Source organism: Pimephales promelas, chromosome 7 (genome assembly GCF_988280905.1).
Source record: "Pimephales promelas chromosome 7, fPimPro1.hap1.1, whole genome shotgun sequence".
Taxonomy (NCBI): domain Eukaryota; kingdom Metazoa; phylum Chordata; class Actinopteri; order Cypriniformes; family Leuciscidae; genus Pimephales; species Pimephales promelas.
The window spans coordinates 39,163,357-39,189,887 of NC_142775.1; the positions used below are offsets into that span (position 1 = coordinate 39,163,357).

The 26,531-nt window shown below is 37.5% G+C and overlaps 1 protein-coding gene across 3 annotated transcripts in view; it reads right to left on the reverse strand.

Annotated features, from left to right (window-relative positions):
* Positions 1 to 26,531, reverse strand: part of tanc1b (tetratricopeptide repeat, ankyrin repeat and coiled-coil containing 1b) — a 169,952-nt gene that overhangs the window by 67,549 nt on the left and 75,872 nt on the right. For all 3 annotated transcript variants that reach the window (XM_039683286.2, XM_039683285.2, XM_089133454.1), the window contains 3 exons: positions 20,256 to 20,377; positions 18,088 to 18,259; positions 11,032 to 11,292 (listed from right to left, as the gene is read on the reverse strand). In XM_039683286.2, coding sequence (XP_039539220.2) covers positions 11,032 to 11,292; positions 18,088 to 18,259; positions 20,256 to 20,377 — 555 coding nt within the window. The remainder of the gene's footprint in view (positions 1 to 11,031; positions 11,293 to 18,087; positions 18,260 to 20,255; positions 20,378 to 26,531) is intronic.

Here is a 26,531-nt window from a genome sequence, read left to right on the forward strand (position 1 = left end):
AAAGCATGTGGCGACTCTAAATATGACAAGATAAAGGTGAAGTGCCAGTTTCGCCTAAACAAACCGTGAAATTAGATGCATGGAGTACTTCATAAAAACCACCACGACAGGTTATGAAGTATGTTTTTAAGAGGAGATGGGTGGCAACACATAGCAATAGTATAAAATAAAATGTGACACATTCATGCTGCCAACAAAAATGTCAATATGGTTGAATCTCTTTAAAACACATCAGGGGCAGGAAAAAATATTTTTTTGTGTAAAAAACACAAAGTCTATTTTAGAACCGACCGACCGACCGACAGATAGTTAGATAGATAGACAGACAGACAGACAGACAGATAGATAGATAGATAGACAGACAAACAGTTAGATAGATAGGCCGACCGACCGACCGATAGATAGATAGATAATTTATGTCTCCCAGTTCTAGTGAATCTAAAAGTGAAAAAGCAGCAGTTCAGTGGAGCTGAACACAAACGGCCACAGCTGAAGACACCAGTGATTCCAGATGCACTGTCACCAGAGCAAGCGCTCTGTTCTGGATACACCAGCTGTCGGGAAAAAGACAAGCCACAACCAATGTAAATGTGCATGGCACGTGTCATTTCCTGGGACAGCAGCCACAGCCACAGAGTGAGACATTTACCCAAACCCAAGCCAACCTCTGAGTCCACAAAACACCACACAAGTGATCACTGCAGAAGACCGCCACCTGTACATGTGACGTACTGAGAGCTCAACAGGGTTTAAAAAAGTTTCTTTCAATTCAATTTGAGCTGAGCTGTACTGTACTGCAATGCAAATTTGCATTTAAGCCTGAAGAGTTTAAATGAGTCAATTTTATAATAATGCATTTCATATATATATATATATATATATATATATATATAGATATCTATCTATCTATCAACAGCAGAAAAGTGTCACCAAAACCTCAATATTCACCCTGAAGACCATGTTTCCACAAAAACTAACATAAATTAAAAGTTTATGTCAGACACTACTTCTAAAATGTGAAAAAGATGGTGTTGTAATCATAAAAGCTGTACAGTTGAAGCACAAAGATGAATCTTCTTCCCTGTTCATCTTAATCATCTGACTTGAATATCATGTACATGTATCTTGTTCATCGGACAATGAAACTGATACACTTGCCAATAAAGTGTTGGAGGTTTCACGTCTACACTCTTAGAAGAAAAGGTTCTATCAGTGCTATGTATTTAGAACCCCTAAAAGGTTCTATACACTCTTAAAAAAAGGGTTCCTCTGGGTTCTATATAGAACCCTGGTGTTCCATACTTGGCCAATAGAACCTTTTACCAAAAAAAAAAGGTTCTATATAGAACCATTTTGGAGTTCCATATTTGAAGCGGCGGATGGAACCATTTGTGGTTCTAAATAGAACCATTTCTTCTAAGAGTGTGTATATGCTGCGTGTTCTCGCTCTTTAATCTCTCCGAAAGCGAGTTGACGCACCAACCCTTTACTCACTCGTTTTATTTGCTGCAGATGAATATTGTTGGTGGTTCAGGGCTAAATTCTGGCGAGGGATTGCACGTACTGAGCACAATTTTACTCATTTCCTTGGATTTTGTGCTCACACCCAAAGTGCGTGCACAGTACATTATATTGGCTATATAAAACAGTATAATGGGTCTGTGCGTCAGGTCTTAAAGTGACAGTAGCCTAATATACCGGCTGCTAAATTATGAGATGCTATCAAAACTATCTATATGATAGTTATTCCCCTATGGCATCAATGTCCAAATTGTGTAACTTTGGAAAACCACCAGCCAGCAAAAAAGTCAATGTTAAGCCCTGTATATAAGTATATATAATTATAAATATTACAATTAATCATTTTCATTTTATATTATTATACAATTATAAAAAAAAGTATGTTGTGAAGCTGTATGGGAATTTGTTTTGAGAGTGCTGAAATAATGTTTTTAAAAAATAAGTCTAATCGGTAAATTTGATTGTTAATTATGTTGCTTGACTGTGTTGAACTTCTTTTAATTGTAATTCAGTGAATTCAATTCAATTCCCCGCTGATGAATTGAACAGGGGCCAGTTCTTAAATTGTGAATTGTGGCTGGCCCATGTGAGCAGAACCATCTGGACGGATGGATTAAAGATGCTCTAAAGTTTCTGGACTGATGCCTCTGCACAGCAGATGAAATCTTAAGCATGCGCTTCTGCCGAGTCTCCAAAGACCACAGAGCTAAGAAGAAGAACGGCAGAATTTCATCTCTCGCCGAAACACCATCTGCCTCAGTCTCTTCATTTTCTGAGAAAGAGAGTGAAGGGCGTAGGCATAGATGCTTCCTAACTGTTGCCTCGTTTCACTAATGCTACAAGTCCTGTGAGGAACGACAGAGGGTTTGATAACCCTCCACTTCTGCATTGATTCAACCAAACAGCCCTGATATATTACACAGCATTTACTTTTAGCCTTTTAGGTGAGACACGGCAGGCAAAAACGTCGATTTTTCATGGGGGGATCAGTTTTGAGATTTTGTTTTGAGAGTTTACTCCTTCAATGTGTTCTTTCAAGCTGCTATAAAGAAAACGTTGAAAATATCCACAAATTTCCGAGGGGCGCTCCTGTAAAAAATAAAGTGGGTGAAACTTCCGATGAGGCGGCGGATATTGTTCCAATGGTATTTTGTGTGTTAGTTAGCGAAGAGGCTAGCTGTTTTTCTGAGAATTATTTTACTATTTAAAGACGCAAATCTTTATGAGAGATGTCGTTACGGAGCTCAGGGACAACATGTGCTGAGTGATCCAGCCAGAGCCCGTCTCTGATCCTGCCAACGACTGTAGTTTCCATCACCTCCCGAAAGACGAATCTTCCTGTGTACATTTGTTTAAATTCTTAATATTCTATCAAATCTATCAGCATGTGTTTGGCTGTTCGCTACTGATGTTACACCTAAACTCAGGATCAAAGCCTGTGTTGACAGAATACCAAATGTGCCAGTAATTTCAAGTAGCACATTCATTTACAATTTTAAATAAACTCCAAAGCACAATGACTAAGTGTGTATTTTTTATTTTAATTGTTTGTCAGCTCGCACAACTGTCTGTCAAAATGCCTTGATGAGTATTGATTATTAATAATGTTATTATAATACTCCCAATCAACTACTGCGGAGGGTAAAGGTACTGTTATTTCACCCTTTTGAATTTCGTTGAGGTTGTGTTCCCACATCGTTAGCTAGTTTGGATCGCTATAACTTGAATGACTGTCAACTGTTGAATGAACGAGTGTCAAGCATGTCAAGTAGCGCTTTGTTTACTTCAAACCGGAAGTCGCGTCCACTTTTGACGCAAGGCCTCATGGGGCGTAGGAAACTTGTGGATACATTAAGATGTTTATTTTATTACATTTAGTTTACTTGCAGGTAGTGTTGTCACGGTACCAAAATTTCAGTATTCGGTACCAATACCAGTTAAAATTCACGGTTCTCGGTACCAATTTCGGTACCAAAGCTTAGTTTAAATTTACATATATTTAAGTGTTTATCACGGTTACAAGTATGGAAACTGTACATTTGTATTATAAACACTTTAGAAAAAGATTAGATAAAATGACCTAAAATAAACAATAGTATACACTAACACATTTTTAAAGTTGTTTGTAAAGTTTTAATCCATTATTTATTTAATGCACAATGAATTAAGTGAACAAACATGAACAATCAGGTGTTTGTAATAAATAACATTTTCAAACATTAATTAATGTTGTAAAAATATATTGTTCACTCAATGTGTTGATAACTAAGTAATGTTGATGAATGGTATCTTTGTAGCATTACCATAAAACATGTTTTATTTGACTTGACTGTCCTTTTATTTAATCTAAAACTGCACTCATATTTAATTTAAAAAAAGGCTTTTTAAACCTGATGAGTTATAAAGGCAAGAATACGCCTAGAACTGGCACTGACATTAAATGACAATAATAATACCAGTAGCCTACTCTGGTGTCGGGTGGATACTACTGTGTTCATGTACTCGTAAAACTACCCCGAAAGCACTTTAGAGGCCGTTCACATGTCGCGCGTGTTTTTTAATTATATTTTTGCGCGTGCTTATTCTTTCCAAAGCGCTTGCTCTCACGTGGCGTCTGTCGTTGCTATGCAACGCCAACGAGTTTTTATTATGAGCGCGCTTGAATCGCGCCTATATTTGAAATTGAGAATTTGCATGTAATCGGCCTCTTATGGCAACGTGACATTAACCTAATCCAAAATATTTCCATATGTGGCTCTTTCCTCCTTTTGTTTCAACAAGTGGATTCAGAGAGAGAGAGAGCCATATCAGCGTTATAAAGAGGACGCAACTGTGCACGTTTCAGACAGCGCGTCTAGAACAGAACTGGATTTACCTGGTACTCGGTACCTAGAAAAGCTGGTACCGTAACATTTTTTTTTTTTAGTACCGACTTGGTACCGAAGTACCGAGTTTTTTGACAACACTACTTGCAGGTAGTAAATGTCTCCCGAATTTACCCATTCCAGTCTGTTTACTGACTAGTATCATTGTAAAGCTCTGTGTAACCCAAACACGACCATTTCCTTTCTATCAGTAACCAATCGTGAATGTCCAAAGGGTGATTTAAAGTTAATGATGAAATCTCACTGGTTTCTGCTAATGTGATTCGCTCAGACGCATCACATGGTGTACTCTGCCAATGTTGATTAATTGATTTACTGCAGTTGTAGGCCTTTATGCCTGCCATGTTATTAAATAATCCGTTTTCATGAGCTTGAAGTATTTTATATTATTATTACTAACAACTTACAACTTTTGAGCATTTTTTTCCCAATAGAAATGTATTAAATTCCCTTCTTAAATGCCTTTTTCTCAAAATGAGTTTGTCATTCTCCAGTACAAATATCTCAGCCTATGTAGCAGCAGTATTCTGAAGATATTTTCAGAGGGATTTGTTAATAAATCATTCCTGGCCTGATTTATGTGACATTTCAATCAAAAAAACTATGGCGAAAATCAATTTTTTTAAGGGTATGGACAGTATATTTTGATTTCCTAGGTAATGAAAGCATATCCTGAAATCCCTCTGAACGTTTTTTTCTTTTTTTTTCTTGTGTGTAAACAAAATGAAAATAATTTTGCACCTGGCTTTATCATATGTCCAGATCTATCTACCAAAAATATATGCAAAATTGTGCATATTTAACGAGATAATGCCTAATTTGCATAATTAAACATACAAATTTCAAAAACTTTATACATTTTTTTTTAAATATACTTGTGAATCAATCAACTGAGAAAGTTTCATGGTGATATCTATTATCTAAAAATTTTACCCTGTAGTGTCTCGAACTCTTTCCGAATTGTATACTTTCTGGAGCTTGCCAGACTCACATATTTACTATCGTCTTAAATCAGATGTTTAAAATACATCTTTAAACCACTTTTAATATTCAATCAGATCAGAACAAAACTCAAACTGAATTGTGGACACACTATCTTCTTTATTTACTACTTTAAAACAGTCTGTGTTGTATAACACGCAGTAGAAATAAATGTGACTTGATCATCATCATCATGTTCGGAATTTATCCAATATTCCTATCTTCCTTCAGCACTATTTCTTTAATTTTAGAGCATGCATGCTATCCCGTCTGCTGCTTCTCGGCTGTATTTCAGACGGTAAGCACACTTGGCGTGCAGGAGGTGAGGAGAAATGTTCTGCAGACGTGTCCTGCTGTGCGATAATACAATTATAGATTTATGTCCGTTATTTTGGGAGGCTCACGGGCATTAAGAGGGCGATCGAACAGACCCACCAGCAAGAACAACACAGACCTGGCTTTTGCCTGACTGCATGTGTGCATGTTTGTGTGTGGCAACATGTCCAGCTGCCGTGTGCTCAAGCCATAAAAGACACTTCGTTTTTCATTTTATACATTTTAAATAGCAAATCAGCTTAATTAGCTTGAGCTCTTTGCTTTCTTGATTCTAATTAAACTCATGTAGTGCCAACAGTTGGTGTGTGTATTCACTGTTTAAGCTTGTTAGTGCTGTTTGCAAAGACAAGAATCAATATCAATATATTTTTTGAACACCTAATGTTAGATATTAAAAGTGGACGTGTCCCACACACAACCAGAAAATACATTACCATTCAAAAGTTTGGTTTTGAACCTTCTATTGATCAAAGAATCCTAAAATTATGAACATAAAGCAGCATAACTGTTTTCAACATTGATGTTTGTTGAGCAGCACATCCTCATATTAGAGTGATTTCTGACGGATCATGTGACACTGAAGACTGGAGTAATAATGCTGAAAATTCAGCTTTGAATCAAAGCAACAAATTACATTTGACCATATATTTACATAGAAAACAGTTATTTTAGATTATAATAATATTTCAAAATATTACTGTTTTTATTGTATTTTTGGTCATATAAATGCAGGCTTGGTGTGCAAAGTAAATGTGTGTTGTAAGTGTACCTCTTTGGAATTGAGGGGCAGATATTATAAGTTTATCTTCTTTCTGCTCCTTTTCATTTCTTTTTTTCAAAAGAATGAAATAAAATATCTTAAAAATAAAATATAAAAATAAAAATCTTAGTGACCCCAAACTATATATCCTGACATTTTTCAGCTTTATGACCTGAATATTGATGTATACGCTCAGAGACAGATCTTCAATTAATCATTAATTCATTCCAATGGACAGTTTTGAAATGAATCTCAGAATTGAATCCAACTCTAATATAGTTTCTTCTATTGACGTTTAAATTACAGGCACTGAAACTCATTCTTAAGCCGTAAACAAACTCCACACAAAGGCAGATGGAAATGTTTAGTCAATACTCTTTAAGCGCACAAACCTGCTGAACATATTTAACATGCATTATTGCATTACTGTAGTGGTCCTCAAGGGGGAGATGCAAAGCAGATGTGCTATTATTAAAGCAACTAGCTATAACTGTTAGTGTTGACCGGTAATAAATGTTGACAGCTTAATTAACTGTAACTAATTGGCTAGATACTCTCCGAATGTTTGCAGAAATGACAGCTGAATTAACGCTAATGTCCACCCTTGTGGCAATGCTGAGAATACAACTCTTATATTACATGATGCATCATTGCTTTGCATTGTGAACTATTTCCGAATGCATCAACGCAAGAAATCAAGCATTGCGTTAATCATGTGACAAGGAATAAATCATGAAACTGATCTAATCACAATGTCTTTACGAAGCTTAAGGCCAAATAAAACATCACATTTAAATCATATTCACAAAGTTGCTCATTTTTATACCACATTACAAAGATATTGGGAATCGCCTAGCTTTTGCACACACTCAAAAATCAAGATCTTTGTTGTGTGGCTCTTACGTTCTCGTCTGTAAGATTATAATTCATATGTGAATAAAAAAAAAAATATCATACTGCACATTGTGCCACATATTTGAGATTTCTGCGATGCAGAAGCAGCAGAGCCGTCGTGGAATGACATGAGCGAGATTTGTGACTCATTCTAATATGTGAGCGGTTAAAATGGGGTCTTTGTTTTCTGCGAAAGAGAGAGAGAGAGAGAGAGTTCAGTATGGTCTTAATGAGCTGTCCAGTAAATGGATCGGTTGCCTGGACACAAATGAAGTTCGGTCTCAGAAATTAAACGGTAGGATTATTCACTGAGGTTGAGAATCCCAGACAGACATGACTAAAGCACCATTCACTCCAGAACACTTAAAGGGACAGATCACAACAACAACAAAAAACTATTCAGTCATCATTTATTCCCCATAACACCATTCCAAACTTTATGCTGTCGGGATCCATAAAGGACAACAATATATAGACCAATAATTAAAATATAGTGTGATTGGAAAGCACTTCCTGTGTGAACGGCCACTAAAAGCGTAGCTCTAGTACCACAGTCCATTATGACATCACTTTTGTAGACTTTTATTCTCATTTTTAACCAATGAACGTCCATTACCTTCCTAGACATTTGTGATTACTGGGTACAGACTTTAAATTTCGATCCATTAATGAATCACTTAAGCTGATTTATGAACTGGTTCAGTCAACTGAGAAATAAAAACAACAACTCAAAAGAATAGTTGTTCATAGTAGGGATGCGAATTAATCATTAGTTTACCAACCGTGTCGATTTATTAACGATTAACTGAAAAGCGCCTATTTTCCCGAGAATGTAAATTCCTCACAGTATCAATTGAACATAAAAAGCTAAAAATTGCTTATATACTGAATAAAAATGCATGTTATATTGCTCAATTGATGTTTTATTGGTGCAGTTGGGATACGTCACAGAGTGATGGCATTTAACAAAATAAATTATGCACAGAAAATTAAAATACATAAAAAAAATGATCGTGCACTGGCTCACCTGTTGCAGGTGAAACATTAAGAAATATAAAATACATTTTAAATAAACATCTATATGGGTAGGCTTATCCTACCTACACTATATAATAATCTATCTGGTAAACTACTTGCATAAAAAACTTGAAACATTAGCCGACAATTAATTTAATTTAATGGAGTAAATTCTTATAAATTCGATAATCGATTAACTGTTTGCATCCCTAGTTCATAGATTTAGTTTATCGCTCAGTTTATGGCCAGCAATATTGGTATGTTTAAGGACATTATGAAATTAAGATAACGTCTGTATACTATGTTATGATTGTCCTGTACAATAAATACAATGGTTGCTGAGTCTGAAGTCTGAACACTTTACCTCAGAGCGCACGTTAACTGAATGAATTGAGAATCTCACCTTAAAATCCCATAACATCAGCAATTTCCATCCACACAGCTGATTTCTGGAAATTATTGTAAATCTAAATGTATCTTGCAGCACAGGGTGAATTTAGTATATACAATAATGATGATATGAGACAAACATAATGTAAATTTAATATAAAACTATGTAAATGGCACTGCCGGTGTGTGTACATAATAATGAAAATAAATAATGAAAACAATATGTTCGAAATTTAAAGACGTAGCGCTTCTCTTCTCATTCGTGCCACCCCCTTAAGATTATTTGTTAACTTGTTCAACCATTTGAAAAGAATCAATTTGAAAGAATAAATCGGATATTAATATGATTTGTGAGCAATAGCTGAAACACACACACACACACACATATATATATATATATATATACAATGTAAAAAATATTGTTGGTTTAACTTAAAAAATTAAGTTACCTGGTTGCCTTAAAATTTTAAGTTGATTGAAATGGAAAAAGTAAGTTACTACAATGAAGGAGATTAATTTAATCATCAGAAACTCAAAATAATACGTTATCTGAACTAAATAAATTATTTTAATAAATTATTGATTTGATGAAAGAAAAAATGTTGTGATAACAAATCTTGAAAATATATTTTTTACAGTGTGTATATATATATATATATATATATATATGTGTGTGTGTGTGTGTGTGTGTGTGTTAGGACTGTAACCGGTTAACCGGCACAGTATTATATAATAAAAAAATAAAAAATAATAACCATATAAAAAAAAAAAAATTCCGAAAGATGGTTTCGAATGCCTGAATTCTCCTGCCGATAAAACATAAAAATATTCTGTCAATGTTTACTGCAGCGCTGAATCGATGCGGAGTACCATTGGAAACGATCTAATGATTTATTCACTGGCTGTGGTTCTTGACTCACTCAAGAAGTTATGTTGTATTTAAGGCTTAAATCAATATGACAACATGTAGTAAAAGATACATATTCAGAGGGCAGATTTGATGGTAATAAATAAAGAATTAAATAAAACTCTACTGCAAAAGCATTTACAATGATTTGTTTTGAATAAAATAATTGTTAATTGATTCATTAAAGTATTAGAATCATTAAGCAGAAGATAAATTGGAACCTGAATCATAAAATCAAACCAAAGATCCTTGATTCTCATCTGAATATGTGCGTTTGTGTGAGTGTGTGTGTGGAGGGTAACAACACATAGGCAGCTGTGAAAGTAGTGAGGTTACAGATCTATCAAACGCTCAGTAAAGATTAATGCTTTATTCGCTGAGGCCAAACAGGCTGTGAAATGAGTAAAAGCAAGCAGGTGTACAAAATGAAGATTTGAACACACACACACACACACACACACTCGACTGCCTAAAGAAAACATACTCTAACCTTGACAACTGCACATGCTTTATGATGCCAGCCGTTTTTTTATTGTCGACTCGCTCAGTTTAATGACTGCCGTCTTTTTATGAGAAGTGTTTCTGCATCTTATCTCGCACAACATACACACACATCAAAATACACCAAAACCAAACACACACATTCATCTCTCTCACCAACACCTGCTTCTGCAGACATCAGCGTTCATCGCCAGCATGATCTACAAGCCTCATGATCATCCAAACACATAAAACCAAGACAAATCTCTAAAACTAGAATCATTAAACATAAGAAAAATTGTTTCACTAAGGAAAAAAAAATAGTATAATACTTCCTATAATAAACAAGCTTTTAAAAAATATGTAATATTTGTATGTATTACAGTACGAAATGAATGGGGCAAAAAATCAGAATTTAGGTCGAACCAGAAGGTATCGACCAATTAATCGCCCTAAAAATAATGTCCCAATGCAAAATTTAATGTTCAAAAATGTCTTATTTCGTTCTCTTGATTTCAGTGTGAAATGCAACATGTTTTCGCGAGATTCACCAAACTGACAGAGAAGTGGGAAAGATCACATGATCAGTCAGACCAGCCTGAGGAATGTGGATCTGATGCTAAAGACAGAAGCCAGCCAACACACACACACTCTCTCTCAAACACACACACAACACACAACAGCTGCCCGACATATCAGCTTCCTCGAGGAGCAACAGGAGAAAGAATGTGTCCTGATAATGTGCTCTCTCACAGTCTTCGTCTTCCCTTAAGTCTCAGTCATGCGTCAGTCATCACCTCAGGAATCCCAGGACGACCCTGATGGTAAACACAATCAGCTGTTGTTTTGATCCGTCTTACCTGCGACTGAGTTGGGCCGAGGCATCATCAGACTGGACGAGCTTTGTGTGGGATAGTGGACGGGTCCCTCAGAAGTCTTCTTAGCCACGGAGACTGTCCCGGACGTTGACGCTTCTTCCTCGGCCACCGGAGAGCATGTGTCTGCCCGTGTGGCCGTCTGTGCCAGCACATGCTGAGCGCTGATCCTTAGACTGCCCTCTTTACCCCACTCCAGACTGGAGCCGCTGCGGTCGTCATTCTCGGAGGAGCTGGTGATGGTGGCTGAACGAGAGAACGAGAGACACCAATCGCATTTCATTCCGATTCATTCATTGAAATTGATTCTGATTCAAATCAAATCAACAGTACAGAGTAGATTTCTGACAAAGTTGTTCACCATCTTGAATTGTTTGGGACACGACTATAGTTCACTTTTAAAAAACACTTTTGCTGATAATTTACTCAGCCCCACGTAGACATGTGCCGGTATTCGGTAATGCGATAAATCGCGGTAATGAATATGCACGATATTGTTATCGCGGGCGCTTCAAAATACCGTGAAAAATAAAAGATTCGAATTTAGACTTTTAGAGCGCGCACTAGCTGCTTATTTTCCTTCAACCGCTCAAACACTGCGTGCTGCGCAAAACACGCGCAAACTCTGATGTAAACAGTCCCCACATGTATGCACTGTGTACATGTCATGCGGCAGTGCGCACTAGTCTAATGTAAACAATCCTCACATGGAGTAGAAGCATGGCGGAACGCTCCCGACGATTTATCCCCGCAGGGCTGCCAACTCTCACGCATTCAGCTTGAGACTTTCAGACAGGACGCGGAATACGCGCGCGACGCTCAGGGATGTTTTGTTGCTGCGTCGACCTGCATCGACCACGCCGGGGTTAAAGTTAAGAATAGTTCAACTTTTTATTTGTAAAATGGCAAATCGCGTTGTATCTGAAGGGCAACGTTGAACCAAGCGGTCAGCGTCGCGCATTCCGCGTCCTGTCTGAAAGGCGATTAACGCATTTGACACTTTTCACACGCTCTCCCACAGAGAAAAATCACAGAGCAAAGAGGACACTGACACCGACAGACTAGACAGAGCAGATTACTTTTGATATGAAAGTTGTTATTGATAAATTAGCTCTTAGGTTCTGATCACAGATCGTTGCTCCTCAGTTCAAGCAAACCGATCATGTTACTTTCGTTTTTTTTTAAAGATACAGTACAACTTACCGAAAGGTATATTTACTTGTACATAATAACAATCAATCAGTGTTCTCAAACACGGAAAGAGGTCAGTAACACTGCAGGAGAACAGTAGTGTCACAAAACGTTACATTTACCTCAGGAAAGCCATTTAATGACCAGCACATTAGTTGACTAGAAAAAAAAATAGCAAGGAGTATTTTGCTAAATATTATATTTCATTTCTCTCTGTATGTTTACAGCATTATGTGAGAGATTCTTCTTCTTCTTGAGAAACATTAACAGACTGAGGCCTACCTAATATTTATCCAAATGAGTCAATATTGAATTAAGACTGAAATCAAATCCAAGAATTTAATTGAATAATACAAACAGTAACCTACCAGTCATTGTCCCATGTAAACATTGTAACATGTTGTCACAAAATTTTAAACAATTTGGTTTAGTTACCATATGTTTTGAAAATCACAATTACATATTTTGATGTAAGTTGAGGGGTTTTTTTAGAGACCCACAATGCATCTGTTTTTCTTGAGCATTAAAATATAATCTCATTAAAATATCGTGATAATACCGTATACCGTGATAAAAGCTCAATCAATTAACCGCAGCATGAAAATTTGATACCGGCACATGCCCACGTCACCCAAGATGTCCATGTCTTTCTTTCTTCAGTCGAAAAGAAATTAAGGTTTTTGATGAAAACATTTCAGGATTTTCTCCATATAATGGACTTCAATGGGGTCCAAACGGTTCAAAGTCCAAATGAGTGTTTCGGTGCAGCTTTAAACGACACCAGACGATGAATAAGGGTCTTATCTAGCGAAACGATCGGTCATTTCAAAACATAAAAATAATGAACAAGCATAAAAAATTTTATAAGCAAAAATGCTCGCCTTGCTCTGTTCTGTGATGCGCGTTCGTGATTCTCCTGTTCAAACTCGTTCATCAAAATGAACAAATCTTTTTTCGAGTCATGACTCGAAGGGACCTTGATAAGACCCTTATTCATCGACTGGTGTCGTTTAAAGTCATTTGAAGCTGCACTGAAACTCTCATTTGGACATCGAACCGTTTGGACCCCATTGAAGTCCATTATATGGAGAAAATCCTGGAATGTTTTCATCAAAAAGCTTAATTTCTTTTAGACTGAAGAAAGAAAGACATGGACATCTTGGATGACATGGGGGTGAGTAAATTATCAGCAAAAGTCAAAAGCAATCCTGATAGCAGCAGTGTTTCCCCTACAATTGTTTTTGTCAACAAAAAATTATAATACAGGCATTCGCGAACTGAACATTCAACAAGAGTTCAAAAAGACAAAGAAATAACCGATGTCATAACCACGCATAATTTATACAAAGATAGGGTGTCCGCAAATATAAAAAAAATCAATAAGCAGTGTAAGCAGTGATTTATATTGCAAAATTGATTTAAAAAAAAAATCATGATAGTATTTTTTGTCAACACGCACAGCCCTAATCAAAATGGCAATAAATAAATACAAACATTTGTCCCTTAAAATGTTATAAAGATTAACTTAAATAAAATCAAATAAATATATAAAACACTTATTTTATTTGAGCTTATTTTAATTGCCAAGGTAGCATTTCTCTATTTTTTGTTTAACTTGTAAGGACATATGTATACTGTATATTGTCATAGTGGCCAGTTCTAACCGACTAACAAAAAACAAACAAGCAAGCAGACAAACAAACAAAAATCAATCAATCAATCAATACTTTTTGTCATTGTGGTCAGTGCTAATCTGCAGCATTGGAGGCGAGTTACAAATTATATTAAGTCAAAATTTTCACATTTCCCGTAAAAAAGGCAGATTGAAGAGTGGCAAACAGGAGAGCATGTCGATGAAAAAGGTCATGGAAGTCAATCTCAGATGACCATCATAACTCGTGATATTACTTCTGATAAACACTGATGAGTCATCACTGACCTTATCAACACATTCACCTGATCGTCGCCTGACGCCACGTTAATGAGCATTAGCCCAGTTTCATCCCTCACAACCTCATTAAAAACTGACCTGTACAAACACACAGCACTGGGATGCTAATAACTCTGCCTTTTTTATTCTAATTACAAATAAAGAAATAAACAATGAATAGACAAAACGCACCAAAACAACGCACTGAATCAATAGAGATAAATGAGAGTGTCTGAATTCATGCATGAGTTTGCTCAGTGATCTGAGGGGGTCGGATGAATCTGTGGGTTTAATTTCAGCTGCTAAGTTTATTATAAAATAACACGCGTGACAACAGCTGCATGTGCCATGTGTCAGTGCTTGCACACACACCATCTGAAAGCACTAGCCTAAGTATTTTGCATTAATATCTAATTTAATACAAACTGCAGTTTTTGCCGTGTCTCTTTTGCTTTAATGAAGCAACACTGGAACTACATGAACCTGATGATCATGTTCTCCAGCATGATTTAATATGGTCCCTTCAACTGAAGAAGAACATCTGACCATCTGTACAAAGTGACACAATCAATGACACTACTTTATTTACATTTGACTAGCCACAGAGCACAGTTAGCGTTATCAAACTTTTCGAACAGTGAAACTCCACATGGATTCTGGATTACGGATGGATGGATGGATGGATGGACGGATGGATGGATCTGTGGGTGGATGGATGCATGGATGGGTGGGTGGATGGATGGATGGGTGGGAGGGTGGATGGATGGATGGATAGGTGGATAGATGCATGGATGGATGGATGGATGGGAGGGTGGATGGATGGATGGATGGATCTGTGGGTGGATGGATGCATGGGTGGGAGGGTGGATGGATGGATGGGTGGGAGGGTGGATGGATGCATGGATAGATGGATGGATGGGAGGATGAATGGATGCATGGATGGATGGATGGATGGGAGGGTGGATGGATGCATGGATGGATGGATGGATGGGAGGGTGGATGGATGGATGGGAGGATTGATGGATGGATGGATGGATGGATGGGTGGGAGGATGGATGGATGGATGGGTGGGAGGGTGGATGGATGGATGGATGCATGGATGGATGGATGGATGGATGGGTGCGAGGGTGGATGGATGCATGGATGGATGGATGGATGGATGGATGGGAGGATGGATGGATGGATGCATGGATGGATGGGAGGATGGATGGATGCATGGATGGATGGATGCATGGATGGATGGATGGATGGATGGATGGATGGGAGGGTGGGAGAGTGGATGGATGGGTGGATGGATGCATGGATGGATGCGTGGGTGGGTGGGAGGGAGGGAGGGAGGGAGGGAGGGAGGGAGGGTGGATGGGTGGGTGGATGGATGGATGGGTGGGAGGGTGGATGGATGGATGGATGGATGCATGGATGGATGGATGGATGGATGGGTGCGAGGGTGGATGGATGCATGGATGGATGGATGGATGGATGGGAGGATGGATGGATGGATGCATGGATGGATGGGAGGATTGATGGATGCATGGATGGATGGATGCATGGATGGATGGATGGATGGATGGGAGGGTGGGAGAGTGGATGGATGGGTGGATGGATGCATGGATGGATGCGTGGGTGGGTGGGAGGGAGGGAGGGAGGGTGGATGGGTGGATGGATGGATGGGTGAATGGGTGGGTGGATGGATGGATGGATGGATGGATGGGTGGGTGGGTGGGAGGGAGGGTGGGTGGATGGATGGATGCATGGATGGATGGGTGGACGGATGGATGGATGGGAGGGTGGATGGGTGGGTGGATGGATGGATGGATGGGAGGGTGGATGGATGGATGGATGGGTGGGTTGGTGGATGGGTGGGAGGGTGGATGGATGGATGGGTGGGTTGGTGGATGGGGTTTTATGAAGTTCTCATAGTCATAATAACCATTTAGATGTATCGTTTTCATTGTCAGCATAACTTCACAAATCTCAGATGCTGTTTATTTCAAGGTTTAAATGAAAGAAAAGCAGCTAGATGTTCAAAAGGGTTTCAAACGTGTAGAGCTCACTATATAATACGTGCACACATGTGTCTCTAAACAGCTGTTCACAACATCATTACACTGTTTCTGAACTATTTCTATCTGACAAAAGACTTCACAAACTTCAAAGTCAGGAGCGCATTAATCACATCCTGAGCGGGTCAAACAGGCCAAACACACTCCTCTACATCAACAAACCAACATCACCCGCTGGCAACATGTTCCAGACCTCCTTCTCTCGTCTGTGTAAAAAAGCGAATGACAACGGGCTTGATGCACGAAACACCAGAAAAACAGACTTTTGGAAACATTCCCAAAACAATTCTTCCCTATTCATGCAAGAATGGTTTTAACAAATGATTTACACAGAGATGTGTTATGCTTCTTATGTGTAGCTACATCAAAAAGCCAAAATAAACATCTTGCAAGCACTGACAGCGAATTAAAACTGACTATAATTCAGGGTCAGACCCAGTTTCGAACTACAACTTTGTGGTATTAATACATTGTCTCCAATATTTTCTCAAAAAACTAGGACTGCCAGCCTGTAATGCTGCATAATTTATCGAGAAATGTTTAATCTTTCTATCTGCAACCTAAAAAAAAAATGCAGAGCGGAGCTCAAAATCGACTTTCTGAAGCGGCCAAGCTGCATCAACACCTCATCCTGCGAACACCCGCGTTTAGATCTACAGGCCAACATGGGCTGTGATTTCAGCTCGCTCTGAATCTCCACAGAGATGCCACAGCCTGTGCAGCAGAGGATGATGGGATGGGGGTGTTTTAATGGGGTGATGATGACGCAAAACTGGTTTTCAGTTACTGAGTGACACAGAAATGCTCAGGTCATATTTTACGTTAATACATTTAGTAAAAAACTAACATATTTTAAGTAAAAAATAAGCACATTTTCCCAGCATTTTCCCATTACCGTAATGTGAAAAAATCTTGTTTCCAATCTTTCAATGTGAAAAATCGAATTAAATAATCAATTTGAAATCATTCAATTTTATTTCACAATTTAAATAATGAATGATAAGCTAACATATATGATATGCTAAATTATGAAAATTCCTATTTTTATTTATTTTGGGGACAGTACTATTTCTAAATGATTTGCAGTATATTAACAATGATAAAAAATAATTCAATATAAAACTCCACTGTTATGAGCAACAATATTAATAATTATTTCGGATGGATGGATTGACAGACAGAGAGATGATAGACAGATGATGGACAGACAGAGATGATATAGATGATAGACGCATGGACAGACAGACAGACAGACAGACAGACAGATAGACAGACAGACAGACAGACAGACAGACAGATAGATAGATAGATAGACAGACAGACAGACAGACAGACAGATAGATAGATAGACAGACAGACAGATAGACGGACGGATAGACAGACAGATAGACAGACGGATAGACAGACAGACGGACGGATAGATAGACAGACAGACAGACAGATAGAGATAGATAGATAGATAGATAACAAACGGATGGACAGACAGAGAGATGATAGACAGATGATAGACGGATGACAGACAGACAGACAGACAGACAGACAGACAGACAGACAGACAGATAGACAGATAGATAGATAGATAGATAGATAGATAGATAGATAGATAGATAGATAGATAGATAGATAGCTGGACGGACGGACGGACGGACGGACGGACGGACGGACGGACGGACGGACGGACGGACGGACGGACGGACGGACGGACGGACAGACAGACAGACAGACAGACAGACAGACAGACAGACAGACAGACAGACAGACAGACAGACAGACAGACAGACAGACAGACAGATAGATAGATAGATAGATAGATAGATAGATAGATAGATAAAGCTGGGACGTGTGTTTGTCTCTCACCAATGATGCCGCTGTCTTTGCTCTCGAGGGTGGAGCTGGGGCTGGTGATGCTGATGGTCCCGCACGGGCGGCTGCTGTTACTGTTTAAAGTGGAGCAGGGGCTTTCTGTGCATGGAGACGCCGTGCTGCTGGTTAGAGTCGAGCATGGACTGATTCCCTGATTTACTGGACACTGCAGAGAGAACAGAGACATGCTGATGTTAATGCAGGCCGCTTCTGCAGTTTAATGATGCAAACACTGCTATCTTGATTTTATGTTATATGGAAGGGTAAAAGAGAGATGAGAGAGAGGGGAAAAAAAAACAGATTAAAATGCCAACAGTGAGTGTAAATTTTAATATACAACAGCACGCATCTAAATCAAAACCAGAGTCCGATGTTTATCTTCATCCAAATAAAACCCACCAGAGGAAATAAACAGCTAATAAAGCAAAAACCTTGACATGCCACCAGAACCTCATCCAAAGGCCTTTTCACCTGACCTTTTACATCCACATTCAATCATGAGGGTTTACACTGGTTCTCTATGTCATTTCCTGTTTTAAAAGTTTCTCGTCAGCTGACAACAAAATGGCTCCTGCGTATTCATTACACCACACTGATGTTTAAATAGGCATATTAAAATAGAAATATAAATATACTTATATTACGATTAATATCATATTAAGTACTTTTTTTAAGGTTTTCGACTTTGATTTATTTATTAAGGCTGTTGATTTAATTTAATTAATCAGTTATGGAAAAAAATAATGCATTAAAATGAGGGCTGGGCAGCGATTAATCGCATCCAAAATAAAAGTTTGTGTTTACATAATATATGTGTGTGTGCTGTGTATAATTATTTTGTATATATAAATACACACACATGCATGTATATATTTAAGAAATATGTGTTATTAATATATCAAATATTTATATTTATATATAATATTAATTATGTATAAATACATATAAACTATATACATGCAAATATTTCTTAAATATAATTTAAATAATAATATATTTCTTAAATACTTTTATTTTGGATGCGATTAATCGTTGCCCAGCCCTAATTAAAATTATTAATGCATTTAACGCACCCGCCCGAGACCTACATAGGTAATCTTACATTTCATACAGTTGATCATACGAACGAACGAACGAACGACTTACTCATTTAGACATTAACCGCCACCCATTTACCACAGTTTTAACTTTAGAGTATCATTTCATAAAAAAAAATAATTTCATATTCCACATTCATAAAAAAATTAAAGCCTAAAAGTTTGTGTGTAATAAATTCTATGTTGAATCAAATACAATATTTCTTTGTAAAGCTACTTTTTGTAATGTCTATTTGACGCTTTTCTCATTTAACACAGTAATGATTTTAAATCATCTTTTGGGGTTAAGTACTCAGACAAATTTGATGTGAAATTAACAAAATAAATTAGATGTAAAATTTGAATCGCTTGACAGCCCTATTATTTATTTATCTTCTGTCCATTGTGGCACACCCACAAAAATAATTTCAGACTTCGAAAACATCATAGAAAAGTGTTTTATTGTAACATAATAGACCTACACAACATAAACAGCCTGAATTAAACAGATAAAGTCCTTCTCTCACAAACCAACAACCTAAACCAGACCAAACACCAGCAGCCCCTGTGAGTCATCACTGTGAGTCAGTCAAGGTCACAAAACCAGATAAAAGTTCCTTTAAAACAAACTTCCAAAAGGCAGCCTGATGAAAAAGATTAAAGACGTTCACCGAATCCCACTGGACAGCATCGTCCAAGAACACACAACGCAAGCCAGATCATTAACAACTCTCAAAGACACACATTGTTGCTTCCTTCTGCGTGCGATTCCCAGAGCGACGAACCATTATGATTTATTAAACAAAAGCCTTTCGCACATGAAGGGGCGTTCGGACCGCCTCAACCCAATCATCTCATCATCCAAAGACTAAACGAAAGAACAAAACTATTTCTGGACCAGACCTCAAGTTTCTCATCAGCAATGCAGCGGCTCGATGACTTACTGTGGTCGTGCACAGACACACTCCAGCTCTGAAACGCTCTTCATTGTGTCTGTCTCACACTGACAGACAGCAACATGCAGCTTTAATCCGTGCAGTTTTCACTGTCTCCCTCTCTCACTCTGGCAGCGGCTGCGGAAAATACCTTTTTCTCATTCTTGTCGTCCATAGGTATGCGCGCGGAGCCCGGGATGCCTTCGCCCAGCAAGAACCCCAAGCGTGTCATCAGCTCCTGAGTGGCGGGGGAGGGGCCTGGACCGGCCAGCTCTGAAACACACAGATAGAGACGGGTGAGCGAGAGAGAGAGAGAGACATTCAGAGCCACTTGCTGGATCAGACCAGGAATGTCATGATTCATGTAAATCATTGTGAACCCCAAACTGACTCCTATTTATATGTTTTTGTAAATTATGCATCTTATTCTGAAGGAAAAACAAACCATTGTGCTCCACAAATTTCAAGCCCTCCTGCAGTCACTAATTATATCCCTCATAACCCAAACAAAATTACATATTTCAACTCCCTTACCTCATTGAGTATGCGTGAGATTGTTTAATTCTTTAAAAGAGAGATCACGTTTTTCCCACGATTCTGCTAGTAAAGCTAAACAAACTAACATGTAGGTCTGTTGGAACGAATTCCGAAATTCGAATATTCAAAAAAAATCAATACTATTAGAATGCTGAAGTTACTGTTTGAATATTGCTTTTTAATGTATATTTTTTAAATTTTCTTTTATATGCAATCTTGCCTTTCCGCCGCCTTGGCTTGCGCGCATGTGAAAATGAAATGTCTTTGTTTCGTCTGATGAACAAGATTCAGATTATTTTATTTCATGCCATGTCAGCAGTCAGAGCTATTCATTTACAAAAATACAACAACAAAAAAACAAATATAAACAAGAAGTCATATTATACAATATATTTTTTTAAATTAACATATGATAAAAAAAAATCCAGAACCTTTTCAGGCATAATCTCATTAAATATGTCCTTCAAAGAAGTAACTTCATAAAAGAGCTCTGATGAACAATAAAGTTTTTGAATCGTAACACAATTGTGCACGTTATCCGCGGTGTATCGTCATAACGACTGTCAAAAATGGTAGCCTAAATGTTTAACGATTTAAAAAGCGCTAAAGAACGATATACGTTTCAGACTTTCTGGTGGTGTTTTCGCAGAGACGAGCCGAAAACCATCGGAAGCGCTTCAACCATATTCAGCATGAATAAAATGTGTATTAGACGTCCCTCTAGTGGACTGAACGTGCAACAACAACCACGTGCTATAGTGGCATTGGCGATGTTGTAAATATTAATAATAGGATACATTTTAGCATTTAATATTCGAATATTATTCGAATATTAAATAAAATAAGGAATGGAATTCGAATAGTATTGTAGAGGAAGACTGACAGACCTAATAACAAGTAATTTAATAGAGGTTCAGACAAAAATGTTACTATTTTTTTTTTATAAAAAATAATTTGAATGTTTGAATGAATGATTCAATGACTAATCCACTCATTTCATTGATGGATAAATCAGCGTTTTTGAACGAATCTCTTGAATGAATGATTAAATGACAAATACGGTTTTTTTACAGTCAACTGTCGCCACCTACTGGTGTAACGATGCAATTAACACAGTCTTTATTTGAAGCGTGAAGTTACTTTCTAAAGGTGATTTACTATGTTTTGATCGCTAAAGTGACATCAGTGTTTAAACTCAAACTTTTATCCCAGTACTTCTGTAATTATGTGAATTATGCGTGTATGAAAAGACTCTGTGAAGAGGTTTCATACCTAAACATAGCAACTGCTCTCTCTGGGTCAGAACAGAGATGTGAACGTTCGCTGTGATCGTACTTGTCAAAGGTTTAATAGACAGAGCAGAATGCTTTAGAAATGAGATCGTGTGGGTGTCTGAATCAACGTGCAACTATGAACACCAGAGTCACTGAATCAAATTGAATCAATCGAATCGTAAAATGTGTCAATACCCAGCCCTAGTTGAAGAGCATGATCACTTCCACAGATGCCATCTCTTGACATTTAAAAAAAACAACACACAAGCCAAAATCCCTCTCAAATGTGTTCTCAACGTCTGCTTTCATTCATGCTTGAGCGCAGCAGGGGCACATTTACATGCTCCCCGAAACCCTCAGCGCCGGAGGACATTCAGCAAAGCTCTCGTCTTCCGGAGGAAAGCCAAACAAATGCTCTTCGTTCAGTACAGGCAAAACATCTGTTACTGCGAATGCCAGAGTCAATGCAACAAGCTGTTAACAGGTGCCCTTTACACCGCCCGCGGCCCACACCCAACACACCGCCATGTTCAGAATCAATAATTAACGTTGAACTCATGTGCTTTAATTAGCTGAGGTCTTATACCGTCATTTATTTCAGTTGCCCAGGTCGATTTCTGCTGAGAACGACGTCAAATTAGCGCTGAGAGATGTAGCTAAAAAAATCTTTCATCCTTTTGACTATATACTGTACCTCGATTTCTATTTGACTAATATTTAGATATAAGAGTGCTTTAACTTGTTTTCATTTCATATAAACAGTCATTGCAGTTGAGCAGAAAATACAGAAAAAAACAATCTCGTTAAAATAATAAAGGGATGTTTGTTTTTCACTAAATGGACACAAGGAAAAATCTTAAGCATTTTCATTTATATAAAGAAATAAACAACGATGCAAATGAATTAGTGAATCAGAGTTTTGGATCGATTCATTAAAGTGGACAGACCGAATGAACCAGTTTAAATAAAATTAAAGGTCATTTAAAAAGAATAAAAAACATTAAAATAGTTACAATAGTGCTTTGTTTTAAGCAAACTAGTTAATAGTGAAGTGTTACCAAAAAAGTTTACTAAAACTAAGGCCACAAACATTTCATCTTTGTCACAGAGCTACCCTCAATACTTTGTGACCCCTTGTTAGCCCTTCCACAAAACACATGAACACATACTCGGTTTTTAAAAGACTCTTTATTTACCTTAGTGTGCCAGCGACATGAGAGATGGATTAACCACACAAATATATCTACAACTATCTCAGACTGGCCACCTGTGCACTTACCCTGTACTCTCAGAAAAAAAGGTACAAAAGCTGTCACTGGGGCTGTACCTTTTCAAAAGGTACACTTTTGTACCCAAAGGCTGCATATTGGTACCTTAGTGGCACCTAAAATGTACACATTAGTACCTAAAATAGACATATTAGCTCCTGAAATGTACATATTAATGCTAAAATATGTACATATTAACACCTAAAATGTACATATTAGCACCTAAAATTGACATATTAGCTCCTGAAATGCATATATTAACACTAAAAATGTACATATTAGCACCTAAAATGCACATATTAGCACCTAAAATGTACATATTAACACCTAAAACGTACTTATTAGCACCTAAAAGGTACATATTAGCACATGAAATGTACATATTAACACCTAAAATGTACCTATTAACACTTAAAATGTACTTATTAGCACCTAAAATGTACATATTAGCACCTGAAATGTACATATTAGTACATAAAATGTCGATATTAGCATCTGAAATGTACATATTAGCACATAAAATGAACATATTAGCACCTGAAATGTACATATTAGCACCTGAAATGTACATATTAGCACCTGAAATGTACATATTAGCACATAAAATGAATATATTAGCACCTGAAATGTACATATTAGCACATAAAATGGACAAAAGTTTACCGTTTGAAAAGGTACAGCCCCAGTGACAGCTTTTGTACCTTTTTTCTGAGAGTGTGAGGACATTTAAGGTTTGCTACAGACTGTTGATTGTCACCTGGAGCAGCATGGTGGCAGCCATCTTGATTTGGGCAAAAGACTGGAATGGACTTTTTTCATGCTTTTTATACCTGTGCTGTGTTGCATCATGGGAAGTGGGAGATACCAAGTATGGTGGGAAAGGAAGGGGAATTGGTTGATGTTAATGTGTACTTCCTTTAATTATTGCTGAAGTTTACTTATTGAAGTTTGTACTGTTATTTGAGTTACTTGATCACATAATATTTCTACTTGATATTTATTATCTGTTCATAGTCTTTTTTTGTTTTGTTTGTTTTTACTTCCCCATGTGATTATTGCTGAGAAATGGTTGGACCTAGGTGAATATCATAATGAAGTGATCAGGACTATATGTTCAAGTGTAGAACATGTATTGTTGAAGTGTGAGGCGTATACGAGAGAAAGATTTAAATTATTACAAGAATTAAGAGAAATAGAAATTGAAGATTTGTCTATCAAAGCATTATTAGGGAATGGCCCAAAGCAATTTAAGATATATGAATTATTATTTCATTTTTTTAAAGGATACTCATTTAATTAACAGGATTTAGGTCAGTACTACCATAACATTATCCACACTCCAATCCAGTAGGTGGCGGGAATGCACCATTAAAGTTTGGTTTGCCAACTGCCATTAAACCGGAAAGAAGAAGAAGAAGAAGACTATATGTTCAGACTCAAGTGCAGTTCTGAAAAGTTTGCATTCTTTTAAGTCACTAGCAAGACAGGACATAATATATGAAATACTAGAATTGCATTCACGGATTTGTCAGATGGGAATAACGGTAAAGTTTACATGGGTTCCAGCACATGTGGGAGTGAAGGGTAGTGAAATGGTAGATAGAATGGCAAACCAAGTGAGTAAACATGAAGAGGTTGATACAGTAATTACAATTACAAGTAAAGCAGAAGCGAAAGCACAAATCTGGACAAAAATCAATAAACAGTGGCAGGCACACTGGGATGCGGAGGAGAAAGGAAGACATTTATATAACATACAAACAAAAGTTTGGGACAGAGAGGGTCACTGGAAGGAAGCGAAGGGAAGAAATTATCTTTACGAGATTAAGAATAGGACATTGTGGGTTAAATAAGTATTTATAAGTGTGACTTTTGTGAAAATATTGAATCTGTGGAGCATGTGATTTTTGAGTGGGAAAGGGAAAAGATGAAAGAGGGTAGTGTTGTCACGGTACCAAAATTTCAGTATTCGGTACCAATACCAGTAAAAGTTCACGGTTCTCGGTACCAATTTCGGTACCAAAGCTTAGTTTAAATTTACATATATTTAAGTGTTTATCACGTTTACAAGTATGGAAACTGTACATTTGTATTATAAACACTTTAGAAAAAGATTAGATAAAATGACCTAAAATAAACAATAGTATACACTAACACATTTTTAAAGTTGTTTGTAAAGTTCTAATCCGTTTACATTTATTTAATGCACAATGAATAAAGTGAACAAACATGAACAATCAAGTGTTTCTATTAAATAACATTTACAAACATTAATTAATGTTGTAAAAATATATTGTTCACTCCATGTGTTGATGTGAAGTAGCTAATGTTGATAAATGGTATCTTATTGTAGCATTACCAAACTATAGGCTACAGGAGAAAAAACATGTTTTATTTGATTTGACTGTACTTTTATTTAATCTAAAACTGCATTCATATTTAATTTTGAAAAGGCTTTTTAAAACTGCTGAGTTATAAAGGCAAGAATACGCCTACTGGCACTGACATTAAATGACACAAATAGGGATGCATCGATACTAATACCAGTAGTACTCTGGTGTCGGTTGGATACTACTGTGCTCATGTACTCGTAAAACTACCCCGAAAGCACTTTAGAGGCTGTTCACATATCGGGCGTGTTTTTTTTATTATATTTTTGCGCGTGCTTATTCTTTCCAAAGCGCTTGCTCTCACGCGGCGTCTGTCGTTGCTATGCAACGAGTTTTTATTATGAGCGCGCTTGCCTCGCGCCTATATTTGAAATTGCGAATTTGCATGTAATCGGCCTCTTATGGCAACGTGACATTAGCCTAATCCAAAATATTTCATATGTGGCTCTTTCCTCCTTTCGTGTCAACAAGTGGATTCAGAGAGAGAGAGAGCCATATCAGCGTTATGAAGAGGACGCAACTGTGCACCTTTCAGACAGCGCATCTAGAACTGGATTAACCTGGTATTCGGTACCTAGAAAAGCTGGTACCATAACATTTTTTTTTTTTTTAGTACCGACTTGGTACCGAAGTACCAAGTTTTTTGACAACACTAAAAGAGGGTATAAGAAAGTTAAGGGTGCTGGGGAAATCAGTAAATGGTGTGAGTGCATTGGTTTTCTAAACGGTTTTATTAAGTTGAAATAGTTGCCAAGTTCCCCTTTAAGCTATCGCCATTTTCTGCCGTGGAGTGGGCAGGACCGCCGTGACATCAATCCTTTTCTGTCTCTCTTTCTACAGTGGCTAAACTGATTAGGCCAGCAGCTCTGACTTGGTTTAATTTGCACGCATGTGACACGACTCGTTCTGTCTCTCTCAGATTCCCTCACGCTGAGGCGAGACCGGCCGAGCAGTGCTG